General features: G+C 37.4%; 1 protein-coding gene across 9 annotated transcripts; it reads left to right on the forward strand.

Moving 5' to 3' along the window:
• The first annotated feature begins 576 nt into the window (after positions 1 to 576).
• Positions 577 to 24,316, forward strand: LOC143852223 (branched-chain-amino-acid aminotransferase-like protein 2). 9 transcript variants are annotated; one of them, XR_013236753.1, is made up of 20 exons: positions 582 to 827; positions 1,567 to 1,665; positions 2,087 to 2,158; positions 3,295 to 3,387; positions 7,427 to 7,564; positions 8,041 to 8,099; positions 9,694 to 9,796; positions 10,470 to 10,658; positions 10,798 to 10,898; positions 11,096 to 11,150; positions 11,374 to 11,460; positions 11,675 to 11,726; positions 11,817 to 11,902; positions 12,486 to 12,539; positions 12,662 to 12,745; positions 12,885 to 12,956; positions 16,059 to 16,139; positions 16,697 to 16,789; positions 22,479 to 22,514; positions 23,360 to 23,460. XR_013236753.1 is itself a non-coding variant. In XM_077361606.1 (20 exons), the coding sequence occupies exons 1-19, from the start codon at positions 741 to 743 to the stop codon at positions 23,486 to 23,488; spliced, it is 1,677 nt and encodes a 558-aa protein (XP_077217721.1). In that variant the 5' UTR covers positions 584 to 740; the 3' UTR covers positions 23,489 to 23,508; positions 23,666 to 24,316. The 9 variants fall into 9 exon arrangements, 5 of the variants coding, with proteins under 5 accessions (XP_077217724.1, XP_077217721.1, XP_077217722.1 ...); XM_077361606.1 differs by lacking the exon at positions 16,697 to 16,789 and adding an exon at positions 23,666 to 24,316 and having other exon boundaries at positions 584 to 827; positions 23,360 to 23,508; XM_077361607.1 differs by lacking the exon at positions 16,697 to 16,789 and adding an exon at positions 23,677 to 24,316 and having other exon boundaries at positions 584 to 827; positions 23,360 to 23,508.
• The last annotated feature ends 19 nt before the right edge of the window (positions 24,317 to 24,335 follow it).

The following is a 24,335-nucleotide window of genomic DNA, read 5'->3' on the forward strand; positions in this document are numbered from 1 at the left end:
ATGAGAAAGAACAGTTGAAGAAGAGGTGATCAGTAGTTTCCCTTTCAGAGTGACAGAGGGGGCACCGAGTGTCTCTGCTGGTTCCAAGGAAGATAAGCCGATCTCTTGTGCTTAGTCTTTGATGGAGGGCTTGCCAGGTAACAAAACTGAACTTTGGGACATGGCCGCTGAACCAAACAGATGAGAACCAAGGAATTTTTTGGCTATGGGTACGAATGGAATTCCAGGAGCTTTTGAGAGTAAAATCTCCATCAGGAGAGGGCTTCCAAATCACCTGGTTTTTGCCCTCAGGAATGATCAAAGCTTTGGACAGGATATTCTGAATGGTTTGCATAGTGCTTTCAGGAGATATAAATCTTAGGAGATATACTTGCAGCTCCCTTAATTTTTTATAACGGCACCCTTGTCGATAAGTTCGCTTGTCGTCTAATATAAGTCTTGACACCGTGTTAAAAGTTTAGAATATAGGGGGTTTGATATTGCGTTAAATCAGGGATTGCAATTATCCGGGTTTTTGCAAGCGCCCATGAGTTTATGAGTTTATCACTACTCTTCTACAAATGGCAATTTTCGTAGTAAAAAAAATAAAATCTTATACAGCCCTGCTGTAAAAATGGTAATGTCCCTTTTTTGGGTTAAATTTTTTCCATTGAGGTCAATACTATTTAGAGCTCAAAATCATTGAATAGTGAGAAGAGAATAAAGACTCTCTCTCTCTCTCTCTCTCTCTCTATACAGACATGGAGGAAAAGCAGGAGATACAAGTTATCCATTCATGGTCTGCTCCAAGATCCCTCAGTACTAGTCTCATGTACTCATTTGCTCAGGTACCTGTATAACTTTTCATATTTGTTTTTTGTTTCCTGCCTAGAAATGATAGGTTTGAACTAGGGTTTTATTACATGACATGTTGAGGAAATAAGGTTTTCTGATGATTGGCATCTTAGTGAATATGAATGAGCAGGTCTTAATATGGGGTGTTAACATTTTGATGCCTCTTACTTGGGATGCAGCTTTTCTGTTTTTTTTTTATCCTTTTTTTCTTTTTGGGTTGGAATGTGGGTAAGGCTTGTTTCTTATGATATGGGAATGAAATTATATTTTGTAGCTTTTCGAATCTCGCACTCTTAGCGTATAATCGTGATTTTGGATCTCTTAACCCTGAATGTTCTAGTTCTTTTTCTTTTCCCTTTTTAGCATATCGATTTTAATATTTTTGGCGTTTTCTCGTTCTTGGTGTATTTCTATGCTGAAGTAAGATGGTTGCTCAGTTACCCATCTCTAATTTCTGTAACCATTGCCTTTTTCTTTTGTTTTACTTTGGGTATGTGATTACTGGTTTCAATTGGGTTATTTGTTACAACTTCAAAAAGAATGCATTTCCTATACTGTATGCATATTGCTTATTTTGTGATGAGTTTCAAATGATTACTCTTGGAAATTTGTGGTTGCAGTCGAAATGTTGAGAATGGGTTTCTTGATTTGTGATAGTTTCTTATCCATCTATTTGTCCATCACTCTATTGGCTTTGCCGATGTTCTGATGTTTGTTTGTTCTTTTATTAAGAGAGATGACATGGAAGTTCTTGATGAGCCTCTATATGTAAATTTCCTTAAGGTTACTGGCGTAGATAGGCCCTATCGTGAGGAACTTCTATCAAAAATGGTATGTCGCTTGACACTCCTTGTTTTCTTTTAAAAGAATCATGATCATTGTTATGTTTTTGTTACCCTGGATACACTCACAAATACATATATGGCTTTTGGTTTGTTTCTCACCTTTAGATTAAAGTGGATACTTTGAATTATCATGTTCCGTTGCATGGGCAAGACCGACCAAATAGCCTTTTTTGGTCCACAATTTGTCATTTTACTTTGAATCACATTTAAAATACCTGGATTTGTTTTTCACATTTTACCAACATCCCGCTCTCCTTCCCCGGTCTCGATTGCTATTACGTTGTTGAGGTCCAACAATTGTTGTTATCTGTTTCCTTTTTGTTTAACAATGCGGTGTAAAACTACAAAGTGATCACTTGTTTTGCATTTAGTTGATACTGACACTACAATTGATTGATATGGAGCAGGATTCAGATGTCAATCAAGTTGTTAAAGATGTAATTTTTGGTCCCGGAGTAAAGAGATACCGGTATTGCAAGGTAAGTCCTCTTTAGTATTAGTTTTTCTTGAAATGGTTAAAAGATGTTAAAACAAAAGGAATTACAGCAGGTACTGAGATTGCCCCACGCAAAAGTACGTATATTTACACCTTTTTTTAAGTATATTGGCTATATCTAATTTCTCTAACAATTTGATTAAACAATATGCATAAATCTACAAATGTCATTGATCTCATCAATTGTATAAGAAAGCTACCAAGGATGAGAAATATGATTGAACGCCCATATGAATCTCCTCCACTAAAAGTGTTCGTCATCTCCTTAACAAAGATTTGGTGATCCATGAGAAGCGCTCTTGATTTTGGATGATTTGATTCTTTGATGGTAATAGGCCCAATCTTCATACTCCCCCCTTCTTTAATAATACTTCCTTCCCCTATGAGCCCAAATTCCCCAAAGAACTACCACCATTGAACTTAATGATGTCGGCAGGAGGAGGAACTCATCTAGTCCTTGAAGCTCTATCAGGATGGCTACCAATGATGGTTCTACGGGTCCTAGATCACAAACAAAGTATGCATGGGCATTGTAGGATGGCCACCTCGATTTTGGCAATTGATTGGAAAAATTCAAAGGACCTTTCTATGGAGCCACGACCCATCTCTGAGGAAGGTTCATCTAATTAACCAGAACCAAGTGTGCCGAGCAAAGTCTTCAAGTTGTCGGGGAATAAAAAATATTAGGACACAAAGTGTGGCCCTTACCATTAAAAAAAAAGTGTCCATAATGGCTAAATGGTGGCGGAGATTGTTCAAAAGTAAAGAGGAGCTATTGTCAAGACTCTAGAGTTATTCTATCAAAATATCAAAGGGAGGAGGGATGGATTAGTCTCAGGGAATGGAATCCTGTAGCTTCCCCATTTCGAACTCCTTGACGCCTCATTAACTGAAAATATCCTTTGTTATTGGGAATGGGGAAAATGCACTCTTTTGGCAATACTGTATCCTTATCAGTATATCATAGATGTGTGTACATTTGGCGTGTGCTATTTATGTGGATGTGCATTTGTGTGTAATAGTGTTAACGGCGTTTCTTTGTTCTTTGGAAGCTTGAAGCTTTGGTTTTGGTTTAATGAAATATTTCTTATTTTCTTATCATTAAATATCTGTCTACAGCATATAGCAAACCAACATGTGCCTGGCTTGACAAATGAAGTGATGAAGAAAGGAAAGCACTTCATATTGATACGAAATCCCTTGGATATTTTGGTAAGCTTTTGTAGTGATATCTTTCTGTTTCAAGTTAGTATAATATAACTTATGCATATGCATGAAATCCCTTGGACATTTTTCCTTGTTTGTTGTAGTGTGTTTTCCTCTGTCCTAAGTCCTATCCCATCATATTTTTCTCCCCATAAGCTTATCTAACTTGGCAATTAATCCCCACTCCAGTCTATTACTAGTTAAAAAGCTTGTTGATTTGTTATTTGATGTGAAATTATTAAAATTGATGTACAATTTACGTTAGTTGCATTCTTAGCTTAGTAAGTTCTTTTATATAATTGCAAGAGAGGTGTTATTGTATTATTTTCTTTAGAGAATAGTATCCTCGTGACAATCATCTATAGTAACACAAAATGCATAAGCAAGATATTTGACAATTCAGTCCAACCTTTTGGAAGGAAGTAAACAATTAATGCAACATTTATAAATTGCAATTTACTTTTGAATGGTCCTCCTAGATACATTGCTATATTCTCTTTATTATTTGCTCCCTAATACTTGTGGCTACCAAAGAATAAAAATAGGTTGTTACAAAAGGACACGCAATGACGCTTCTTGTAGTATGTAGTTTTTTTTTTCTTTTTTGAAATGATATTAGTATGTAGTTTGTTACCATGATATTGGCATAGTACTTGTACTTTTAGTGGTGCTTCTGTGATAGTTGTGATGATTAAGGTTTAGATGACTTTCAGTGCTACCCACACAAGGGACAATTGTTATACAAGCGTCTTATGGTTTGCTTATGCTATAATATGGTTGGAACTACTTGTACTGTAGAAATATAAGGGAACACATTTCTTTTTCCTCCAAAATTGCTTTCTCGTCTTTTAGGATTTCATGACACAGTCAGAAAGTTGAAGTGGCAACAACTCATCGCTAAATAATCTTCTTTCCAACCTTATTTGCATTGGATGAGTCTTGGAGTTAGAACTATATTTTGGGAAACCAAATTATTTAAACATGCAGCATCCATGATGAAATGCATATGTAAAATCACCAATAGTACAAAAAAAAGAAAAGAAAAAAAGAGGGAGAGTTGAGCAGAAGAGAAGTCATGGACAGAGGGAATAATGATTACATAAATGACCCATTAACCCTACAAAAGTAGTTCTCTTCAAATTACAGAAGTTCCTTTTACAAGTAATAACAAACAGAAATTATTAAAAAATTAATTCAGACACTCCTCAAATTGAGGCATAGATATCCTATCCTGCAAGCTTGGAAAGTGTCCCATGAAGACTACCTTTTGGAACTGGCTTAATGAGTACAATAGTGAGCTTCATCTCTCTTGATCAATCATAGGGAGCTACCTTCTTTTATAATCACTCTCAACCTATCAAAATGACAATATACTTCAATATGTTTTGTTCTCTCATGGAAGACTAGATTGGTGGATGCATGGATTGGTGCATCATTGTATCATGTCTCATGGACTCATAGCCCGGTTTTTAGCTTTAACACTAGATCTGGGCACTACATATAATTTCATGATTTTCTTCCCATTATGTATCATGATTCATAATAAGCTTCTACTTCCCTATGTCCATGAGCAACATATAGAATTCCTTTTTGAGGTACAAATGACATAAAAAAGTGGCACAACTAGGAGAATACATAAACTAACTCACCTCACTTACCGCATAAGCTTATACTCAATTGAGTGATAGTGAGATAATTTAACTTTCCAACTAGTCTCCACATTCCCACATCTTCGCGAACATTCTCATCCCTGAAGTCCACCCCAATTTCTGACAGGCCTGGGTGATTGACAACTTCAGCACATACAACTATGAAGTTGTACGATCCAGTGTAGAAACAGAGCATCGTGTGATGTGTCACACAACATGTGAGTTGATGTGGCCGAAGACCCTTATGGAAGAGTTGGATTTTGAAGTTTGCATGCCAATGATGATCTTCCGTGATAATTAGGCGATTACTTACATTTCCAGTAATCCAATTTCTTCTCTTGCCTTTCTCTCCTTTCTTCCTTCTAGCTTGCATCTTTCTTCCATGCAAAGTGAATGGACCTGGTTTATTAGATCAACAAAGACAATTAACTCCTAAACCTTTAAGTTTCTTTAAAAACCCCTTCCTTTCCAACCTCTTGTAACAATCAGAAACTTTCACCCCTTCTCCCGGACAATCCTAAGCCCCACCTTAAACAGTTCCTATCACTTTCCCCCCTCTTTTGATGCCATCTTACTTTCCTCTACCTTTACTTCGATCGCACTTATGAACCTTCACCAGTGCACCTCTTGTCAGCTATCTCCGTATTCTACGGCCATCTCCATTATCTTCTTTTCAAGCTATCCACTAGCACTTGTGTCTATGTAGACTTTGTTCTTTGTTGTATTTATGCTTTCATAGTTTGAAAGCTTTTGTAAAATACCTTAGTTGACTGATACATTGAATTCTAAAAGGTGTAGATTTACAAACTTGTCTTTGTAACATATTTCTCTCTTTTTCTAGGAATCTGATAATATATACCCCTTGTTTTGGTCATGGTTTTAAATTTCCACCGAAACCGACGCGAAATGACTGAATTTTTCTATTTCCCTCCTCTTGAAACAGAAACCAAAACTTGAAACGTACCAAAATCAAAATCGTAAGTGTATTAATGACATACTATATTTGTATGTAAAAAAAAGGGTGGCCCGGTTCACGAGGCTCTTGCCATTGCGGCGTCTGGGGAGGGCTAGATGTACGCAGCCTTACGCCTGCTTTGCAGAGAGGTTGTTTCCGTGACTCGAACTCATGACCACTCGGTCACAATGGAGCAACCTTACCGTTGCGCCAAGGCTCGCCCTCTATGAATTGCATATGTTACACTTCTTTCAAAAAAAAAAAATTTACATGTTGCATAATACTTATATTACATTTCACATGCAATTCATATAAATATAAATATGTAACACATACTCATATATATCAGTATGTGTTACTGATATATATGCAATTCATATAAGTGTAGTAATGACATACTATATCTGTATGTAAAAAAAAGGTGGCCCGGTTCACGAGGCTCCTGCCATTGCGGCGTCTGGGGAGGGCTAGATGTACGCAGTCTTACGCCTGCTTTGCAGAGAGGTTGTTTCCGTGACTCGAACTCATGACCACTCGGTCACAATGGAGCAACCTTACCGTTGCGCCAAGGCTCGCCCTCTATGAATTGCATATGTTACACTTCTTTCAAAAAAAATAATTTACATGTTGCATAATACATATATTACATTTCACATGCAATTCATATAAATATAAATATGTAACACATACTCATATATATCAGTATGTGTTACATATTTATATTTATACGAATTGCATGTGGAATGTAATATATATATATATATATATATATATATATATATATATATATATATATATATATATATATATGAATTACATGTGAAATGTGGTATGTATCAAATTATCAAACATGCACGACAACGCATGTAACTAGGTGTTCGATGTTGTTAAATCATTATGGGTGGTTGTCTTGCTTATGTGATGGTCTCTGAGTGTATTTATGCTAATTCTATCATTTTTTGAAGTCTCATCTTATAATTCTATCATTGGCATATGTTTTCATATGTTTCCGTGATTTTACAGGATTTCCACTAAAAATTTCTATTGAAACTGAAACTGAAACGTTTCCATGTCAGTGGCAACCAAAACCGAAATTTAAAACCTTGGTTTTGGTATCATAAACCCTCTCTATTTAGATTTTTACATGGGCTGTTACAACTATTGGTGAGTTGTAGGAGCCAATGAAACTAAAATAAAAGGTGGGTGTATTCTACCAAAACAAGAGGGTATTAATATCAGCTTCCTTCCATTGTTGCATTTTGTTTCTTAGTATTGCTACCCTAGAGGTTGATATTGAACCTCATATTAATCATTTGTTATCATGAATGCTTGATTAAAAGTGTAGTAAGTAATAGGAAATATTTTTATTTATATTACTGAAGCTACCTAAGTCTACTAACTATTTATATGTAATGCTATGCTTTCTTTGATGTGTTTTCAGCCATCCTTTGACAAAGTCATACCGACATCCTTTCTTGAGTTGGGTTTGGCAGGCTTGGTCTCCATATATAGTGAGCTTTGTGAACTTGGGAGCCCTCCACCTGTCATAGATGCAGCAGAGCTACAAGAGGATCCTGAGGTTAATGAGCTTTCCGTGTTGTGCATACTGCTAATAAATTCTATTAAAGTCTTGCAAAAATATTTGTTTGTGCCTATGTTGACTTTCCATTGTAGTTGCAAGACAGATGTCAAGAGCTTATTGTGAAACAACCAGTTACTCCAAAAGCTTAAGCTGTTGGAGAAGGCGTTATTTAATCTTTTATACTTTAACACTCCCCCTCGCGTGTGGCCCCTCTTTCTAGGGTTGGCCTACACATGGCACATGTGGCCCCTCTATTCGGTTTGCCCATTGCATGTGGATTTTTGCTATCCGGGAGGTTTGAACCCAGGCATTTGCTCTGATACCATGTGAAACAACCAGCTACACCAAAAGCTTAAGCTGTTGGAGAAGGCGTTATTTAATCTTTTATACTTTTAACACTTATTATGTTATAGCATTCACTTTAAAATACACAGTCCAGTAACTAAGAAAAATATTGTTTCATCTATATGCAGGCAGTCTTGCATGGTCTTTGTGAAGATTTGGATATTCCTTTTCAGAAGTCGATGCTCAAGTACGCAAAACAATGCTATATAAGTATTAAAATAGGCTTCGAACTTGTTTATGTTGGTTAGTGTACACTTTGTACTACTTATAGCTAGGTTATCTTTTGACTTCCTAAAAATGGTGATGGCGAGAAATAGTATGCAAGCATCTTCATAGTGCGCGAATATAAATTTATTTGTTCACCTAGTTTCTTTAAGGGTTGATAATATGACCTCAGTATTTTCCTATAAACTGCGAGTTTGGGTGGTTTTTTTTTTTTTGAACTAGTGTTTTGATAACAAAATAAGAGGCGACAAAGCTGTACCAAAAAAAAAGGGAAAAAAGGGGCAAAAAGGAAGAAACAAAAAGGAAAACCAAAAATTAAAAAGCTGCCATTTCATGCCTTACAACGGCGTGGCATCATTACAATGAACTACAAAGTTATCTTAGCTACACAGATTGGTTCCCTGTTTTTTGTCCATCTCAAGTTTGGAGCTCCCATTGTAGTGGTGGTAGCAATTTTCTTGCGTGATTTGGAGGTGAATTGGGAGGCATATGGTACCCAGATTTGCAATATACAGGCATCATTAGACATCTAGATAGGTATGCATATGCATCTAATATATAGAGAGACATACATGCACACACATTGGGACTCATAGAGTCCCCAGTTTTGCAATATACAGACATCATTAGACATGTAGATATGTATGCATATACATCTAACATATATTGAGACATACATGCACACACATGCAGCGCTCACTTTCATGCACATATGTACAAAGACGAGCAGATCAATGGTCTGCATTAATATTTTCTTTTTCACGTTCAAGTCTCTCATTTTTATGCGCCATTCAAACAAAAAATATTTTTCTCAAGTTTAAGGATACTTATGAATCAATGTTTTCCTCACAATCGATTTTAATTTAACTTCATACCTATATATAGGCAAGCCTTGGCGCAACGGTAAGGCTGCTCCATTGTGACCTGGTGGTCACGGGTTCGACTCACGGAAACAGCCTCTCTGCAAAGCAGGGGAAAGGCTGAGTACATCTAGCCCTTCCCAGACCCTGCAATGGCGTGAGCCTCGTGCACTGGGCCGTCCTTTTTTTCATATACCTATATATAGGCCTTTGCAAATATAGTTTGGGAGCTTCTTGGACATTTTTTTTACCATGTAATTTCACGGTATTTAACAATTACCCATTAACAAATCCTTATATTGTTCCCCTGTGAGACAATTATGTCTGGTCCTTTGACACAAAATTCTCTCCTTGGGGAATGATTCTAATTTCATCTTTTCTTCAATTTAGATTATGTTTATCCTTTCATGCAAAATCCTCCCCTTTGGGGAATGGTTGTATTTCCATCGTTTCTTCAATTCAATGCAAAGAAGTGAAAGCTTTTAAAGTACGAAAGTGCACTTAATCATATGATAATATTTTAGTTGCATAGATTGGAAGAATCTCAAAGCTGGTATATGAATATATTATCCCTTCATAAAAAAAATTATACGAAGATCCAAGTTTTGTGAGTGATTCTACTTTGTCCATTTCCATTTGAGTGGTTGTTTGCTAGTGCATATTGTATTCTTGATGCCAAAACATGTTCTACTTCAGGTGGGAAGCCGGTCCAAAACTAGTGGATGGGATTTGGGCTCCATGGTGGTATAAAAGTGTCCATAAATCAACATCTTTCAAGTCAGCAGCAGTTTATCCCTCGGTAAGAATTAGTTTAAAGATAGGAATAGTGTACTACTTATTTGTTATGCTGGGCAAAGTTATATATAATTTTCTATAATCAATTCTTTTTCTTTTCTTTTTTATATTTAACACGGGGACATGAGTATGACTCAACCGGACAATTATGGAGCACCTTCAAGAGTAAAATGAATTAGATGACTGAGCCACAATCAAACATGTTGAGCTGACTTCAGTTTCTTAGTGAAAAAATGATGTGCAAGTAAACTATTAGGAATACATCAGAAGTATAAAACTCAGTAAAGGATTGAACAATCGCTCAAATAATCCAGAGGAATCCAAACAAATGAACAATGTAAGAGATAAAACAACAATAGATTTGATCAAAACGTATAATCAACATAGGGTCAAACCCAAAAGGTAAAACTCGTAACATTCGTTTACCTCTTGAGAAGTACATCAATAAAACAACAATAGATTTGATCAAAACGTATAATCAACATGGGGTCAAACCCAAAAGGTAAAACTCGTAACATTCGTTTACCTCTTGAGAAGTACATCAAAGCTTTATATTTATAGTTCCAAAACACCTTAAAATCCTTCGTTAATCCTAACCATTGGTATCGGACGAGCTTTGTATTTATAGTGATTGTTTTGTTTATTTAGCTTATGCTTGAAATTTGGAATTTTTCCAGCCATTTCCATCCCAGCTATTTGACTTGCTAGAACAAAGTCTTCCTTTCTACAACATGCTCAAGCGCCAAACTAGGCGGACGTCGTCCTTTTTAAAGTACCCCTTGCCTCCTCCTAGTCTTCCTGTTCCTGCCAACGAGAAGCTGCTTGCTTGGGTTGGTGATGAGCTTGTGCCTCGTGAGGCTGCAAAGGTATTTGCAAATTGAATTTGTAAGAATGTCTCTGTGAAAAGCTATGTCAATAAAACATGCACTTTTTCATTTGTATGATATGATGTTCAGACTAGCTTGTTATCTCTTCTCTTGACTCTTTCCATGTGATTGCTTAAAGGTTTCAGTGTTTGACTCAGTCGTCCAAGGTGGTGATGCCGCATGGGAAGGACTTCGCGTATACAATGGAAAAGTTTTTAAGCTCGATGAACACCTAGATCGGTTAGTCAGTTTAAATACAAATTGAAAAATCTTTTGATTAGACGATTACTTTTCGAGAAACCACCATGTAGGATATTATTTTAACACCAGAATATTTATTTTCTTTGACATGATTTTGAATAAAGTTTATCCTATCGAAACAATTTCCGTGGACTACATCCTAAATTCATTTCAGGAACTTCTTTCATCTTTATCAGGTTGTTCGACTCGGCAAAAGCGTTGGCATTCAGCAATGTTCCAAAGCGTGAAGAGGTGACATCCTGACATTATTTTACTTCTTTTTGTTGGTCTTATGTTGCCCTAAGTCTTGTTCCTGAGCAGTTATGTGGTAAGGGTCATACCTTAGTTCATGGGTTCTTTTCCTGCCTATCCGCCAAGAGAACTGTTGTGGTCTGTTGATTTACACTTGTAGTTTGTGACAGGATAATAAATTATTATGTTCATGATTTTACCATGTTTCTACATTAAAATGCAGGTTAAGAAAGCCATCTTCAAGACTCTCATTTCAAATGGGATGTTTAACAATGCACACATCCGACTCACTCTAACCCGTGGCAAAAAGGTTATCTCTTCAACAATGTCTTTCCAATTTTTCAGATAATATTTACTGTCTCTCTCTCTCTCTCTCCAAATACCTTACAATCGTTTTTAGTTAACGTTCTAGTGTAGCTTCTACATAGTGATTTCTTTGTAGAAATTCTAATGTAGCTTCTACACATTAATCTCTTATTACTCTTTCAATACTTTGCAATTCATAGTACAGTTCTCTCCTTCAGGTTACATCAGGAATGAGCCCAGCTTTTAATCTTTATGGATGTACCTTAATTGGTATCTTCTTCAAGCTTCTCTTTTTAACTTTTACTGCTATATGTTGATCTGAACTTTCTTACACTGAGTTATTCTGTTGAGGGATTGCAGTTCTTTCCGAGTGGAAACCACCTGTATATGACAATTCAGCTGGTATAACTTTGGTGACTGCCACCACACGTCGGAATTCACCAAATGTGAGATTTTAAGGGATACTGTTCTATTTTTTGTCACTCGTGTTGTTAATTGTGCAAGTAAGGAATATATGCATTTTGCTGTGCAACTTAAAGAACACAATATATTGGACTTCTGTTTACTGGATAAAGCACATGCTTTTATAAACTGGATATAAGTTGTAGTTTATTGCTCAGAATTGAATCCATTCCACTTCTCACACACAGTCCTCTTCAGCATTGTTTACTCATACACTGTCTGAGTAGTATTGATTGAGAATTGTTGGATATGGACAACCATGCTTAGATATGTCCAGGATATGTAGTCTGGGATTCTGATTAAGTTGAGTTTATTTTTAAGTCATCAGTTTTTCCTTCCAAACAATTAGGTGTTCCTGGTTGTCTGTCATACATGTTTGCATTCTTAGTATATAAACATAGAATGCAAACATACAATCCATTATATGTCAAACACGTATTAAATGTACCAAAATTGATTACTGCAAAGCTTTCCTTATCTTGAGATTGTTTTGGTCCCTAATTCATCTTAGACAGTAGGTGACTTCCATTGTCAGATGAACTGATTTTTCATTGTGCCTTTTTCCAGAACCTGGATTCGAAGATTCATCACAACAATCTTCTTAACAACATATTGGCAAAGGTTTTGTACTTGGAATGGAAACTGATTTTTCTTCTATTGAAACAAATTGTCTCTATAGTTTTTCTTGTTGACTTCCAAAGTAAGATTGACTTGATGACAGGGAGCTACTTGTGCTGGTGCAGGTAGAAGGGAATCTTGCAAAGGCAGATGATGCCATCATGTTAGATCATGATGGTTTTGTGTCAGAAACAAATGCTACGAACATTGTGAGTCTAAGTTTTCTCATAGGTTTGTTGTTCATGTTGATCTATTATTGTAAGGAAGGCAATTGTTTTCTCAAGTTTGCTTTAATTGTTTTCCATGCTGCACTCCTAATCGAAAATGGTCTTGTATTTTATCATGCAGTTCTTAGTGAAGAAAGGGCGTGTATCAACACCTCATGCAGACTACTGCCTTCCTGGCATAACTAGAACAACTGTAAGTTGGATGAACTACCAACTCCTAATTGAGAGAGAATCTAAAAGAATACCATGAAGAGATGCATGGACCCTTTGTTTTCAATTCCTAATGGGCAATAAATGCTTGCAACACCTGACAGAAAAAAGTTCTAGTGATACTTTAGACCTCTCTCATTACTTGAGTTGGAAATCAAGCATATGATGTTGTCTTTGCCTCCTTGGTTGGAGCGGTTGAACATTACTAGCTTTGTACTATGTTATAGTTAGATGACCCCATGAGTTTATTTATGTGATTTTATTTTGTAATCTCTTTCCAAATTATTATAAGCTGGGAGTAGGGAGTAACTCTCTAACTCTCCCATACTATCTACATTCTATCTTCTTCTTCTCCATTTTACCCTAAACTTGCAAACCAATTTGGTATCAGAGTTCTTCTAGACAATATAAGACATCAAAAGAGCAACCGAAACGTCAATGACCCGTAAGGCGGTTGTATACATGTTGTCAGCACTGTAAGGACGATGGCGCCAACAGGTATGGTCGTTTTTTGATGGAGAGCAATCTAGTATGAACCTTGTTCCATTGGAATCCTCGTTTGGTGTTGTTATCCTTTTTTAAGATTTTCAAAAGAAGTTATTTTTTGCATTTTTTTGACCTTACAGCTCCCGATCTTCATGTAGCCATTGTATGATGGTGATGATCGGGGCCATGGTAGTTGTGGTGGTTGTATTGGTCATGGGCGTGACAAGTCTTCTAGTACTTATTCTCACTGTGGATTGTGGAGTCATTGGGACCGTGACCATTGTTACAAGCTGCATGGATATCCTGCTCACTCTTCAAATTGCCTTTCTACTCCTACTTATCCATCCACTCACAGGGTTGCAACCAATTCATCCTTTGTTTTATTCACTGCATCCATTGACTTGCTTAGCTTCTTGAGGGTTGAGATGGCGGAGATGAACCACGTTGAGGTGTGCTCTCAGGCTCCTACCATCAATCCAGTGAGACCTTCCTGTTCTACAACTGCTGAGCTTCTAGGTACTTCAGTTCCATCTTCCTTTGCTGGTGGGTTCTCTGCTCCTGTCATGGTCATGTGGTAGTGAGAAATCTCGATATCATCCTCCTTTTGGCTTTCTAGTGTTTTGTTTTGTCATCATCTGTGCTCCAGTCTTCTTTCTGGCAGTAGTCTTGATTAAAAATTGAATTGTATTGTGCTATTTTACTCCTTGCATTGGCCTAACTTGCATGGGAATATCACAGAGGAGGTGTATATGAATCCTCCACATGGCGTTCTGCTTTAGGGTGAGGAAGGGAAGATGTGCAATCTTTGCAAGTCTATACATGGTCTGAAGCAGTTGCCATGAGTACAGTTAAAGCATTTCAGCAAAGTGATGTGTGACATGGGCTTTCAACAATGTCAATCTGATCATATTATTTTCATTCATTCGGGCACCTCTGGCCGGACTATCCTTGTAGTATATTTTGATGACATTATCTTCACTGGAGATGATGCCTCCTTCATTGCCTATGTGAAATGGAAGCTTGGTTGTATTTTTGAGGTTAAGAATTTGGGAAGCATGAAGTTTTTTCCAGGTCTTGAGGTTGTTTGTTCTAGAAAAGGGGTCTTTCTTTCACAGAGATAGTATGCACTTGAGCTTCTGAACAACACTAGAATGTTGAGGTGCAAACCCTCTCATTTTCTCATGAATCCAAAGCACTCCAGCGATCTTCTTATAGAGCCTCATGAGTACCAATGTCTGGCTGGCTGTCTTTACTCAACCGGATATCACCTTTTTTTGCTATCAGCATGCGTAGCCAGTTTATGCATGTTCCTCGTTCTTGACATCTAGTTCTCATTCATCGCATCCTTCACTATATTAATTTCAGCCCTGGTTGTGGACTTATATCGTAGACATGGTCATTTGGATATTACTAGTTACACTGATGTAGACTAGGCTAGATCTGTTACAGATCGTCACTCTACTTCTGGATATTATGTCTTCTTAAGGGTGTATCTAGTTTGTTGGAAGAGCAAAAACAATGTTGTTTCTCTCTCTAGGGTTGAAGCGGAATATATGGTTCTGTCTATTGGCATATGAGCTTCTGTGGGTTTGTGATCTCTGAGTTGAGATTTTCTATTGGTGGTCCAATTTCCACATTTTCTCTGGCTTTGTTCTTCATGAACGAAACAAACATATTGAATTTGATGTGAACTTTATTAGGACGAATCTCAGTGACGGGTCTCTGGTAATTCCTTATGTTCCTCTGTCACATCAGCTGACCGATATTTTTACTAAGGTCTTAGATCTTCCTATTTTTAAGGATACTTGTGTCAAGGTGGGCATGTCTGATGACTCTGATCTATATGCTCCAGCTTGAGGGAGAGTCTTGTTATATGTGTATACAGAGGAGTACTGGCATTTGTTAGCGTTATGTATGTTCTTTATTTATTTCACCCTTGTTAAGGGTATTATAGTAATATGTGGTCTATGTTAATATAAGGCAAATGACGTCTCTCGTCTCCTTTGGCATTTCACACATATTTCTCTATTCTTCTTCTCCATCTCTTCTCTCCATTTCTTCCCATTTTAATCATCACTGATCTATCTAAGCAACACCTTCCACGAATTCTCCCCTCTTTCTTGTTCTTTTCTTCCTTTTCTATTCCTTCTCCCTTCTTCCATACACATTTCTTGTGGGTGGATTATTAAGAACTCAACACCATTATTAGTTGTAAGCTGTAAAAAACGTGTTTCTACTATCCCATGTTGAAAAAAAAATGGTGTCCTTGTTACCTATCAAATTGAAAAAGAATATTTAAATAAAAAATTCCAGGTAATATCATTAAAAAAAATCCAGGTAATAAGGAAAAATCATATCGAAGACTTAAAAATTTGGAAATTTTGTATAAAAACCTAGAGCTTCATCCAGCCAAATTGACATGTGTGTCCACGTAGATATGTATTGCCAGATTCAACGCAACTAAAAAATACCAAGCCCTTGTCACATGGGATAATATTTAATTGCATTCCTAAAAGGAAAAAGAAATTTTTTTTTTTTGAATTAGCATTACCTTGAATTTATTGGCATCGAATTGATATTCTTGTTCTTTGAGATGCAGGTGATGGATCTTGTTGTACAAGAAAACTTTGTCTTACACGAACGGCGCATCAGTCTATCCGAGTTCCATACTGCAGATGAGGTTTTTTACTCTCCACTTGTATGATTGATTATAGTTTTCTGACAATATTCTTAAAGAGAACAGCTACACAGAAAGTCACTTTCACACGATCAGTGGTAAAACACAATTTTTGGGCCCTATAAGGGGAGATGTTTATGAAATCAAGACTGCTGATCTTGTAGAAAAGATAATCTTTTAGAACATCATGAGGCGACCCACATTGTCTTACTCCCATCCTGAATGGACATCCCATGCATAAGATGAAGGACTACAAAAACCATCAGTTTAGGATCAAGGGCATAGGATCATCCAATCAAAGTGTTCTCAACTGCATTTCGCCTGTATGGTAGCAATTCGGATCAACGGATCTTTATCATGTACACAGGCAGAAGTGGGGCCCAATAACTGTCTTCTAGGAAGGAGCGGAACAGGCCTATATGCTCTTCGTGATTATAGTTAATATGTTAATTCATATGATCTGAAACATAATTAATCGCATGAACCCATTTAAACTTCTCATGTTGTCAAATTGTTTTTGTGTTAACAGTTTTTATTCTTCCGTGTTTTTAAATTTCCAGCAAATGCACATTTAAGTTATTTCCTGAAAGACTGTAAAAGTGCACCGTTCTTTCCAGCACCTCTTTCCTTGCAGAGCTTTTTAGAGTTGAAAGGTTAGTAATAGCATTCTTTATCAAAAGACAAAAGTGCTTTTCTCCTACTATTTCCAACAATAGTTTGATGCTATAATTCTAGTGAGTAATATTAAAAAAAAAAAAAAAAATCCTAGTGAGGAATATCAACTATGATAATAGTATGTTAGAACATTGTTACTTAGCGAGAATTTGGAGTTGCATTAGTCAGTTTGGAGATATCAAAGAGCATTCACATTATGCTAGTGTTTAATAATTTTGTCTATATTTCATACACGTAATAGATCATTAATTGTTGGTACTTTGCACATCCATTGCCGTTTTCTAGCCTAGCATGCATCTTTTTGCTCTATGTATATTGTTGCCGATGAAATCTGACCTAAGGTTGAATGGGTCTCAGCTGGTAGCACACTTGAGGAGACGACTTGCACTTACAATTAAATGGTCAGAAAGCCACCCAGAGTTTTGGACTCCGGGGAGGCTATCTGATGCTTAAATCAGAATTGGCAATCATGATATGAGCTCTCTGATATTTCATCTTATGCACAAAAGCACATTTGCATAAGATGAGTATATCAGAGATGCGAATGCTTAAATGGATGTGCGGTCACACAAGCTTAGATCGAATTAAAAATGAAGACATCCATAAAAAGGTAGGGGTGGCACCAATTGAGGAGAAGATGAGGGAGCACCGCTTAAGATGGTTTGGGCATATCCAACGTAGGCCTTTGGATGCTCCGGTGAGAAGAATTGACTTGTGCCAAGTTGATGGAGTAAAAAGAGGCAGGGACAGACCGAAAACAACTTGGGTAGAAACAGTGGGGAAAGACTTGAGGGCTAGGAACATAACAGATAACATGACCTTGGATAGGATAGAATGGAAGAAAATGCATAGATGAACCCAACTAGTGTCAGGATTAGACATAGTTAATTTGAGCGGGGTAGATCCTTTCACCTTCTTCATGAAAATTTTCTAAAGGATTCATTAGCCGACCCCAACTTGTTTGGGACAAAGGCTTAGTTGAGTTGAGTTGAGTTGAGCTCTCTGATGAGAATTCTAGAAAATGATTGAATGTAAAAATGATTAAAAGCCCCTTGCCCCGGAGGCTGTGCTTCTATTTATAGGAAAAATTAGAGTCCTTACTTGCCCTTGGTTGGGTGTATGCCACATGTCCGCTCCCGATTGGTGCCACGTGTCAACTCTCGATTGGGTGTTAGTTTTTACCCCAACAGCATATATGTTTGTGTAAGGAGTAAAATGATTAGTAAATATGTACTCAAACCCTGAATATTTCAAGATAAACCTATCCAGGAAGGATAACCGAACCTAGGAACAGTTTATGCATGGATATTTTATATGAGAAAAAAATACTTGAATCATGTTCAGTATGAAAGAAGAAACAAAATATGATTGATGTCACCATCAGTAGTAACACTTCATAGAATTTGGTAGAAACACCCCCTATCCCTCCTAACTGGCTCTCTATCTCTCACCTCTAGGTATACCCTTCCATTTTCGTCTTCCAATATTTCCACCTGCACCTTCACCTTCGGGCCTTCATCTTCAATGTCGGGCTCTGAGATCCCATTTAACTGGCTTTCCATCATCTTGTCCTGTTCTGGTGATCAAATTGTATAATATAAAGCCTCAAACTGCCACTCTAATAGGAGTCACAGTCCATGAAGCACTGAAATAGCAGAGATGGAGAGGAGGTGGTGCAAAGCTAAAACAACCACCATGGAATTGAAGAGACCAAGGGGACGAAAGGGACAAAGCACGTACTCCGAAATAATAATAACAAAAGGGCGGCCCAGTGCATGAGGCTCTCGCCATTGCGGGGTCTGGGGAGGGCTAGATGTACGTAGCCTTTTTCATGCTTTGCAGAGAGGTTGTTTCCATGACTCCAACCCGTGACCACTAGGTCACAATGGAGCAACCTTACTGTTGCGCCAAGGGTCGCTCTCTTTCGAAATAATAATAATAATAACTAAAAACATATTTATAGGCGTTGAGAGATTAGAACAAAAATATCACATTGACAGGAGACATGTGTTTTGTTAAGGACTCTTGGGTGTATTTCTGCTAATTTTGGTGGTTGTAGATGGAATCATAAATCACTTCATGGACTAGGACTAATATTACGATGGCAGTTTGAGGCATTATATTGCTGCAATTTGATCATCGGGGTAGGACTAGATGATGGAAAGCAAGTTAAATGGGATCCCAAAGCCCGACATTGAAGATGAAGGCCTGAAGGTGAAAATTTTGGAAGACGAAAATGGAAGGGTCTGCTTGGAGGTGAGGATCAGGGAGCCTGTTAGGAGAGATAGGGGCATTTCTGCCAAATTCTATGAAGTGTCACTATTGATGGTGACATCAGTCATATTTTGTTTGTTCTTTCATACCGAACATGATTCAAGTACGTTTTTCTTAAATAAAAGATTCATGGATAAACTGTTCCTAGTTTTGGTTATCCCGTCGAGATAAGCTTATCTTGAAACATTCAGTGTTTGAGTACATATTTACTAATAATTTTACTCCTTACAAAACATATATATTGTTGGGGGTAATAACTAACACCCAATCGAAAGCCGACACATGGCACCAATCGGGAGTGGACATGTGGCAGACACCCAACCAATGGCAATAACCCTAATCTTTCCTATAAATAGAGACACAACCTTCAAGGTAAGGGACTTTTGATCATTTTTACATTCAGTCATTTTCTAAAATTCTCATCAGAGAGCTCGTATCATGGTTGCCAATTATTACTTAAGCATATGAGAGCCTCCCCAGAGTCCAAAACTTCGGGTGGCTTTCTGACCGTTTGATTCTGAGTGCAGGTCATCCCCTCAAGTGTGCTACCAGCTGGGACCCATTCAACTTAGGTCAGATTTCATCAGCAACATGGATATCTTGACATGTCCCATCATTTTTGTTTCTTTCCTTTTTTTCACCTTCTTAATAAAGTTATCTTTCAAGAAAATGGGTAAAAAGTGATAAAAAAGAAAAGAAAGGAAGGAAATATTGAGGGAAAAGAGAGTTATTAGCTATCTAATAAATAAGCAGTTGGTCTGTCAACACTTCTTTACAGGCTAGTGCATAAATATCAAGCATTCCTAACTTGGCAGGACAACCAAATAGTCTTATCTTCTCAATTTTCGTACTGAGATTATCTGCGAGATGATCTTCTGACTTGATAGATGAGTAGTACTTTAGATATCCCATGATCCATGAAGAAGTGACAATCCACCTCAATATGTTTATCCCTTCCATGAAATATAGGATTTGAATCAGTATATTTTAATGCGTGATTATAAAAAAAAAAGGCAGAAGAGATTGAAGTTCGACAATCTCACATGTGGCATGTGCCATTGCCTGGTATGCTTCTGCACATGACCTCGCTGCACCATCCATGCCTTTCCATGTGATACAATTCCCACCAACAAGTGTAATACTTGAAACAATATGCATCTTACCGTAAGCATGCATTCTTTGCATATAGAATACCCTTTCCAAAAGAAGATTTTAGATACCTCAAGTTCCTATTGAAGAAGATCCTATCTCTTCTTACATTGACTGCATAAACTATATCAGGACTGTGGTAAGGTACTAAGGTATATTAATTTCCTTATAAGTCACTATTACATATGCAGATCCTCAAAGGCATGACCATTCTTCTCATAAAGATTGCTATTTTGCTCCATTGGCGTGATCCTCTTTGCCCCCCGCTTCCCCTATTTCTTTCAAGAGGCCATTACACGTGATAAGAGATAAACATCCTCTTCTTTTACACTTCAAACTATAAGAACTTCAAGGCCCCAAATCTTTGATATCGAAGACCTTGCAAATAATCATCCAGGTCTTAAATAGCCTTAGGATTGTTCCATGTATTAAAATATCATTGATATACACAATAAGAATTGTAGATTGTTCTCTTTATTCATAAAAGATCTGCACTTCTCTCAAAACTAATCGTTATTGTTGCTCTGCTAAATCTGTCCAACGGTAGAGAAGGTTAATACTTTAATTCATAAATATCCCTTTTCAGTAAGCAAACCTTTTTCCTATTCTCCTTCAGCTAGAAAGCCTAGAGGAGCTATGTTTCTGACGCATCCAAGAGAAATAGAAAAGAATGTAAAACCACCACAAGAATCATTTGATTTATTCAATGAAAACAGGAACAAGTAGCCAAAGCAAAAGAGAGGGAGAAAGCTAACCCTAGTTATCCATCTCCTTCAAATAGCACTATTTACTCTTTTTTTCAAGTGAGTGGAAACCCTATAACAATTATTTGAAACCACAAAAATACCCACATTCATTAAACATAACTCAAGAGGAAAAGATTAATATGCCCATAAAATGCATAAAACTGATAATAAACCAAACAAAAGGATGTAGAAAACTCCTTAATGGCTAAAATCTGCAGTGAACTACTCTTCACCATCCATTGACTTAAAGTTCTTGTGTTGGCGCCTCCTTTGATACACTTTCAAGGCTCGTCATCATCCCTAATTATCAACTCCCCCGGATGAGAAGAACTCAACTTCATCATGTTGTATTGTTGCACTGCTGAAAAAGATAAGTATCAAGATCCCGTAGCTCTCGTAAAGTGATCCATGTGTTCTCATTGGGTGGCTTGCCCTCCTACTTTACAAGAACCTTTCCCACAACATCGATTGTAGTGAAGATAGTATTGGACTCCAAAATTTCTTCAATCTAGTTCGTGGGCTTCCTTGGGACATCACCATCACGAACATGGTTCCCTTCATGTGATACACTCTCACCATTACCCTGATAATCTTATAGATCAGCAGCATTAAAGATGGGACTGATATTATGATATGTTTGCAACATTAACATATATGCATTCGTTTCAACCTTCTTCATGTCCTCCATAGACCAAACTTTTCAGTCTTCTACTTATAATAAGTTCCTTGTGAAAATCTCTTCTTCTGTAAGTAAACCATAACCTTATCACCAACCTTATATTCCTTGTCCTCCACTCATATCAGCCCTCTCCTTGTACTTGAGCCTAGCTAGCCTCAATTGGTTTCTTCATTTCTTCATGTAACCGAAGCACAGGGTCGACATGCTTCAACATCATTACTAACACGCATGTTAGTGTAGGCAAAGGAGCTAGGTCTAGAACATGATTAGGAGTTCTTCCATATGCAATTTAAAAAGGAGAGCGACCTGTATTGCGGTTAAGAATGTTGTCATACTCATACTCATCTTGGGATAAAATCTGATCCCATGTACATACTCGCTCCCCTTCAAGACATGTTAATAAATCCCCAAAGTTTGGTTGGTCACCTCGATTTGCCTATCAATCTGCGGATAATGGGTAGTGGAATATTTGAGATGTCTACCAAATTTCTTCCGCAAAGTCCTCCAAAAAGGACTCATAAATTTTACATCTCAATTTCAAATAATGGACTTCGACACCCTATGAAAGCACACAACCTCTTTAAAATATAAATCACCCACCAAAGAATGGAGAAGGTCAAATAAAACGACTGGATCTAGACAGAAGTTACCTTTGGTGATAATTCACTTTACTCCAGCTTTATTCAGTGCCCTGATAGACCTTTTCTCTAGAAAGAATGCTGCTCAAAATGTCATGTCCATCTTGTTTACAACAAAATTCTGGTTAATTGAAAATTTTTGCAGGCCTCATCTGATGATGATAACATATTTGACTTGCAGGTATGGACTACAGGAACAATGGGTGAACTTACCCCGGTATGTCTTATTTACTTGGAGCAATGAAATGAACAATTTGTCTGGGCTAGTGATATCCACATGACAATTTTTTCATAATGGGACGATTCACTTTGTTTTGCACTTCTCTGATTGGCTGCTTAGAGAATTTTGGGAATTATTATAGCCTTTGACAGCTGGTTAAACAATGTAAAACAAGGTGAGCTCGTCCCATTATCAAACTTTGGCCATGCGGATATCAGCCCCTTTTATTTATCTATATTTGTGATATTTGACTACAATGCTTTAGTCTAAAGAGCATCATGCTAGTTAAGCCCTAGCCATAGAAAAAAACTTACTCATGTTCCATTGTCTCTAAACAGCCACGACTACACTTCCCAGGTTCCAACAAAAGCAATGATTGATTTTTGAAATATTCTGCATCAATCCTCGGCCCACTCAAGTCAACTACTTTTTACCTTAGCCGAGTTCTCTTCCAAGTTCAAGTTTTGTCATACCAAGTCAATCAAAACTCCGTTGACTCGGCTGAGCTAATGAAAAATAGATTGTGTCATTCGTTGACTCTCCTGTGTCACGTCTGAATCCAAGTTTTGAAACATTGGTTTTACATAGGGATGAGCTCTGGTAAAAATCCGAAAGACAATACGGTTGGGTCCAAGAAGCAAGAAGACCCACATATTTTTCCAAGTAGTGTGCAATCCAATGACTCCACCTTAATCATCCTTTGCAATTTCGATCCATTGCCCATTTTATCCCATTTTTCACTTTGAGATATCTCCTACCTTTTATTGTCTTGTTTTACTACGGATTCAAATTGCATTCATTTCATTCAACTCTTCATAATCAAAAGAACATTGTAATGCCAGGTTGTCATGATCGATGGTCGCGTGATTGGAAACGGAGAAGTGGGACCTGTGACTAGAAGACTGCAAAATGCTTACAAAATCCTGACTGCAGAATTAGGGGAGCCTATTCCTACATATACTGGGACTTGAGTTCACAGCTTGAACATGGTGTAAGCTTCCTGAAATACGTCGTTTCCGTGTGTGCTTTTTTTAGTTGTAAGCTTCCTGAAATACTTTGTTTCCGTGTGTGCTTTTTTTAGTTGATAATAAATGTTTTCTTTGGCCTATAACATTATGATCTGGGTTAAAAATTTTCTGTTTCTGGAGCTAACTGGAAGATCAGAAACCATATTGAAGAATTACAGCAAGCTGATATTTTTCCAGTGGGCAGCGCTCTAGGCAGATGACTATCATTCTTGGGAGCAGTAGAAATGCTCATCTTGTGCTTCAAGGTCAACCCAGCAATTTATTAGGGTGTACCCACAATGGCAGTGGATCCCACCTTTGATTGTTCCAAACCGTTCACCTCATCTGTTTCAGTTCTTGTATGGCTTGAAAATCACGTAAATAGTTTCGAGGACATTCAATAATGTGTTATTTTGGTCGACACATGCGCATTGTTGGATGATCAGCAGGGTGATTTTGGGATCGTTTAGATTCAAAACAAGGCATCAAATGAATGGTTCAGATCAACCAGAGAAGGGGCCCACTGCCATAGTTGATGTGCCTCGTTGTCTTACAATGTTGCTGCACCCTGTTGAAGGGTTCCTCTATTGTTTGATATTTGAAATGTATTGCTTTCTAAGATAAGAGTTGGGCTTTGGAAAGATTTGTCTTAGGTTCAAGTTCAAAGTGTGCACACATGTCGTTAGTGCTGGAGGATCTGAATCATCCGTCCATCTGGGACATTGTAGATGAGGCATGATCCCAACCATTGATATGGTACATTTACATCATCTAATCATTCTACAATTGTAAGATGAATCTCTCCATCCCA

The sequence above is a fragment of the Tasmannia lanceolata genome, unplaced genomic scaffold, assembly GCF_043159265.1.
Source record: "Tasmannia lanceolata isolate RefF3 unplaced genomic scaffold, GAP_Taslan_0.1 ptg000019l, whole genome shotgun sequence".
Lineage (NCBI taxonomy): Eukaryota > Viridiplantae > Streptophyta > Magnoliopsida > Canellales > Winteraceae > Tasmannia > Tasmannia lanceolata.

What these genes read in the sequence shown, in the direction of transcription:
- LOC143852223 (XM_077361606.1), top strand. Translation starts at nt 741, where the DNA reads ATGGAGGAAAAGCAGGAGATACAAGTTATCCATTCATGGTCTGCTCCA. An exon ending in AGGAACTTCTATCAAAAATG is followed by an intron (nt 1,666 to 2,086) that starts GTATGTCGCTTG and finishes GATATGGAGCAG; the next exon opens with GATTCAGATGTCAATCAAGT. An exon ending in AAACAAATGCTACGAACATT is followed by an intron (nt 12,746 to 12,884) that starts GTGAGTCTAAGT and finishes TTTATCATGCAG; the next exon opens with TTCTTAGTGAAGAAAGGGCG.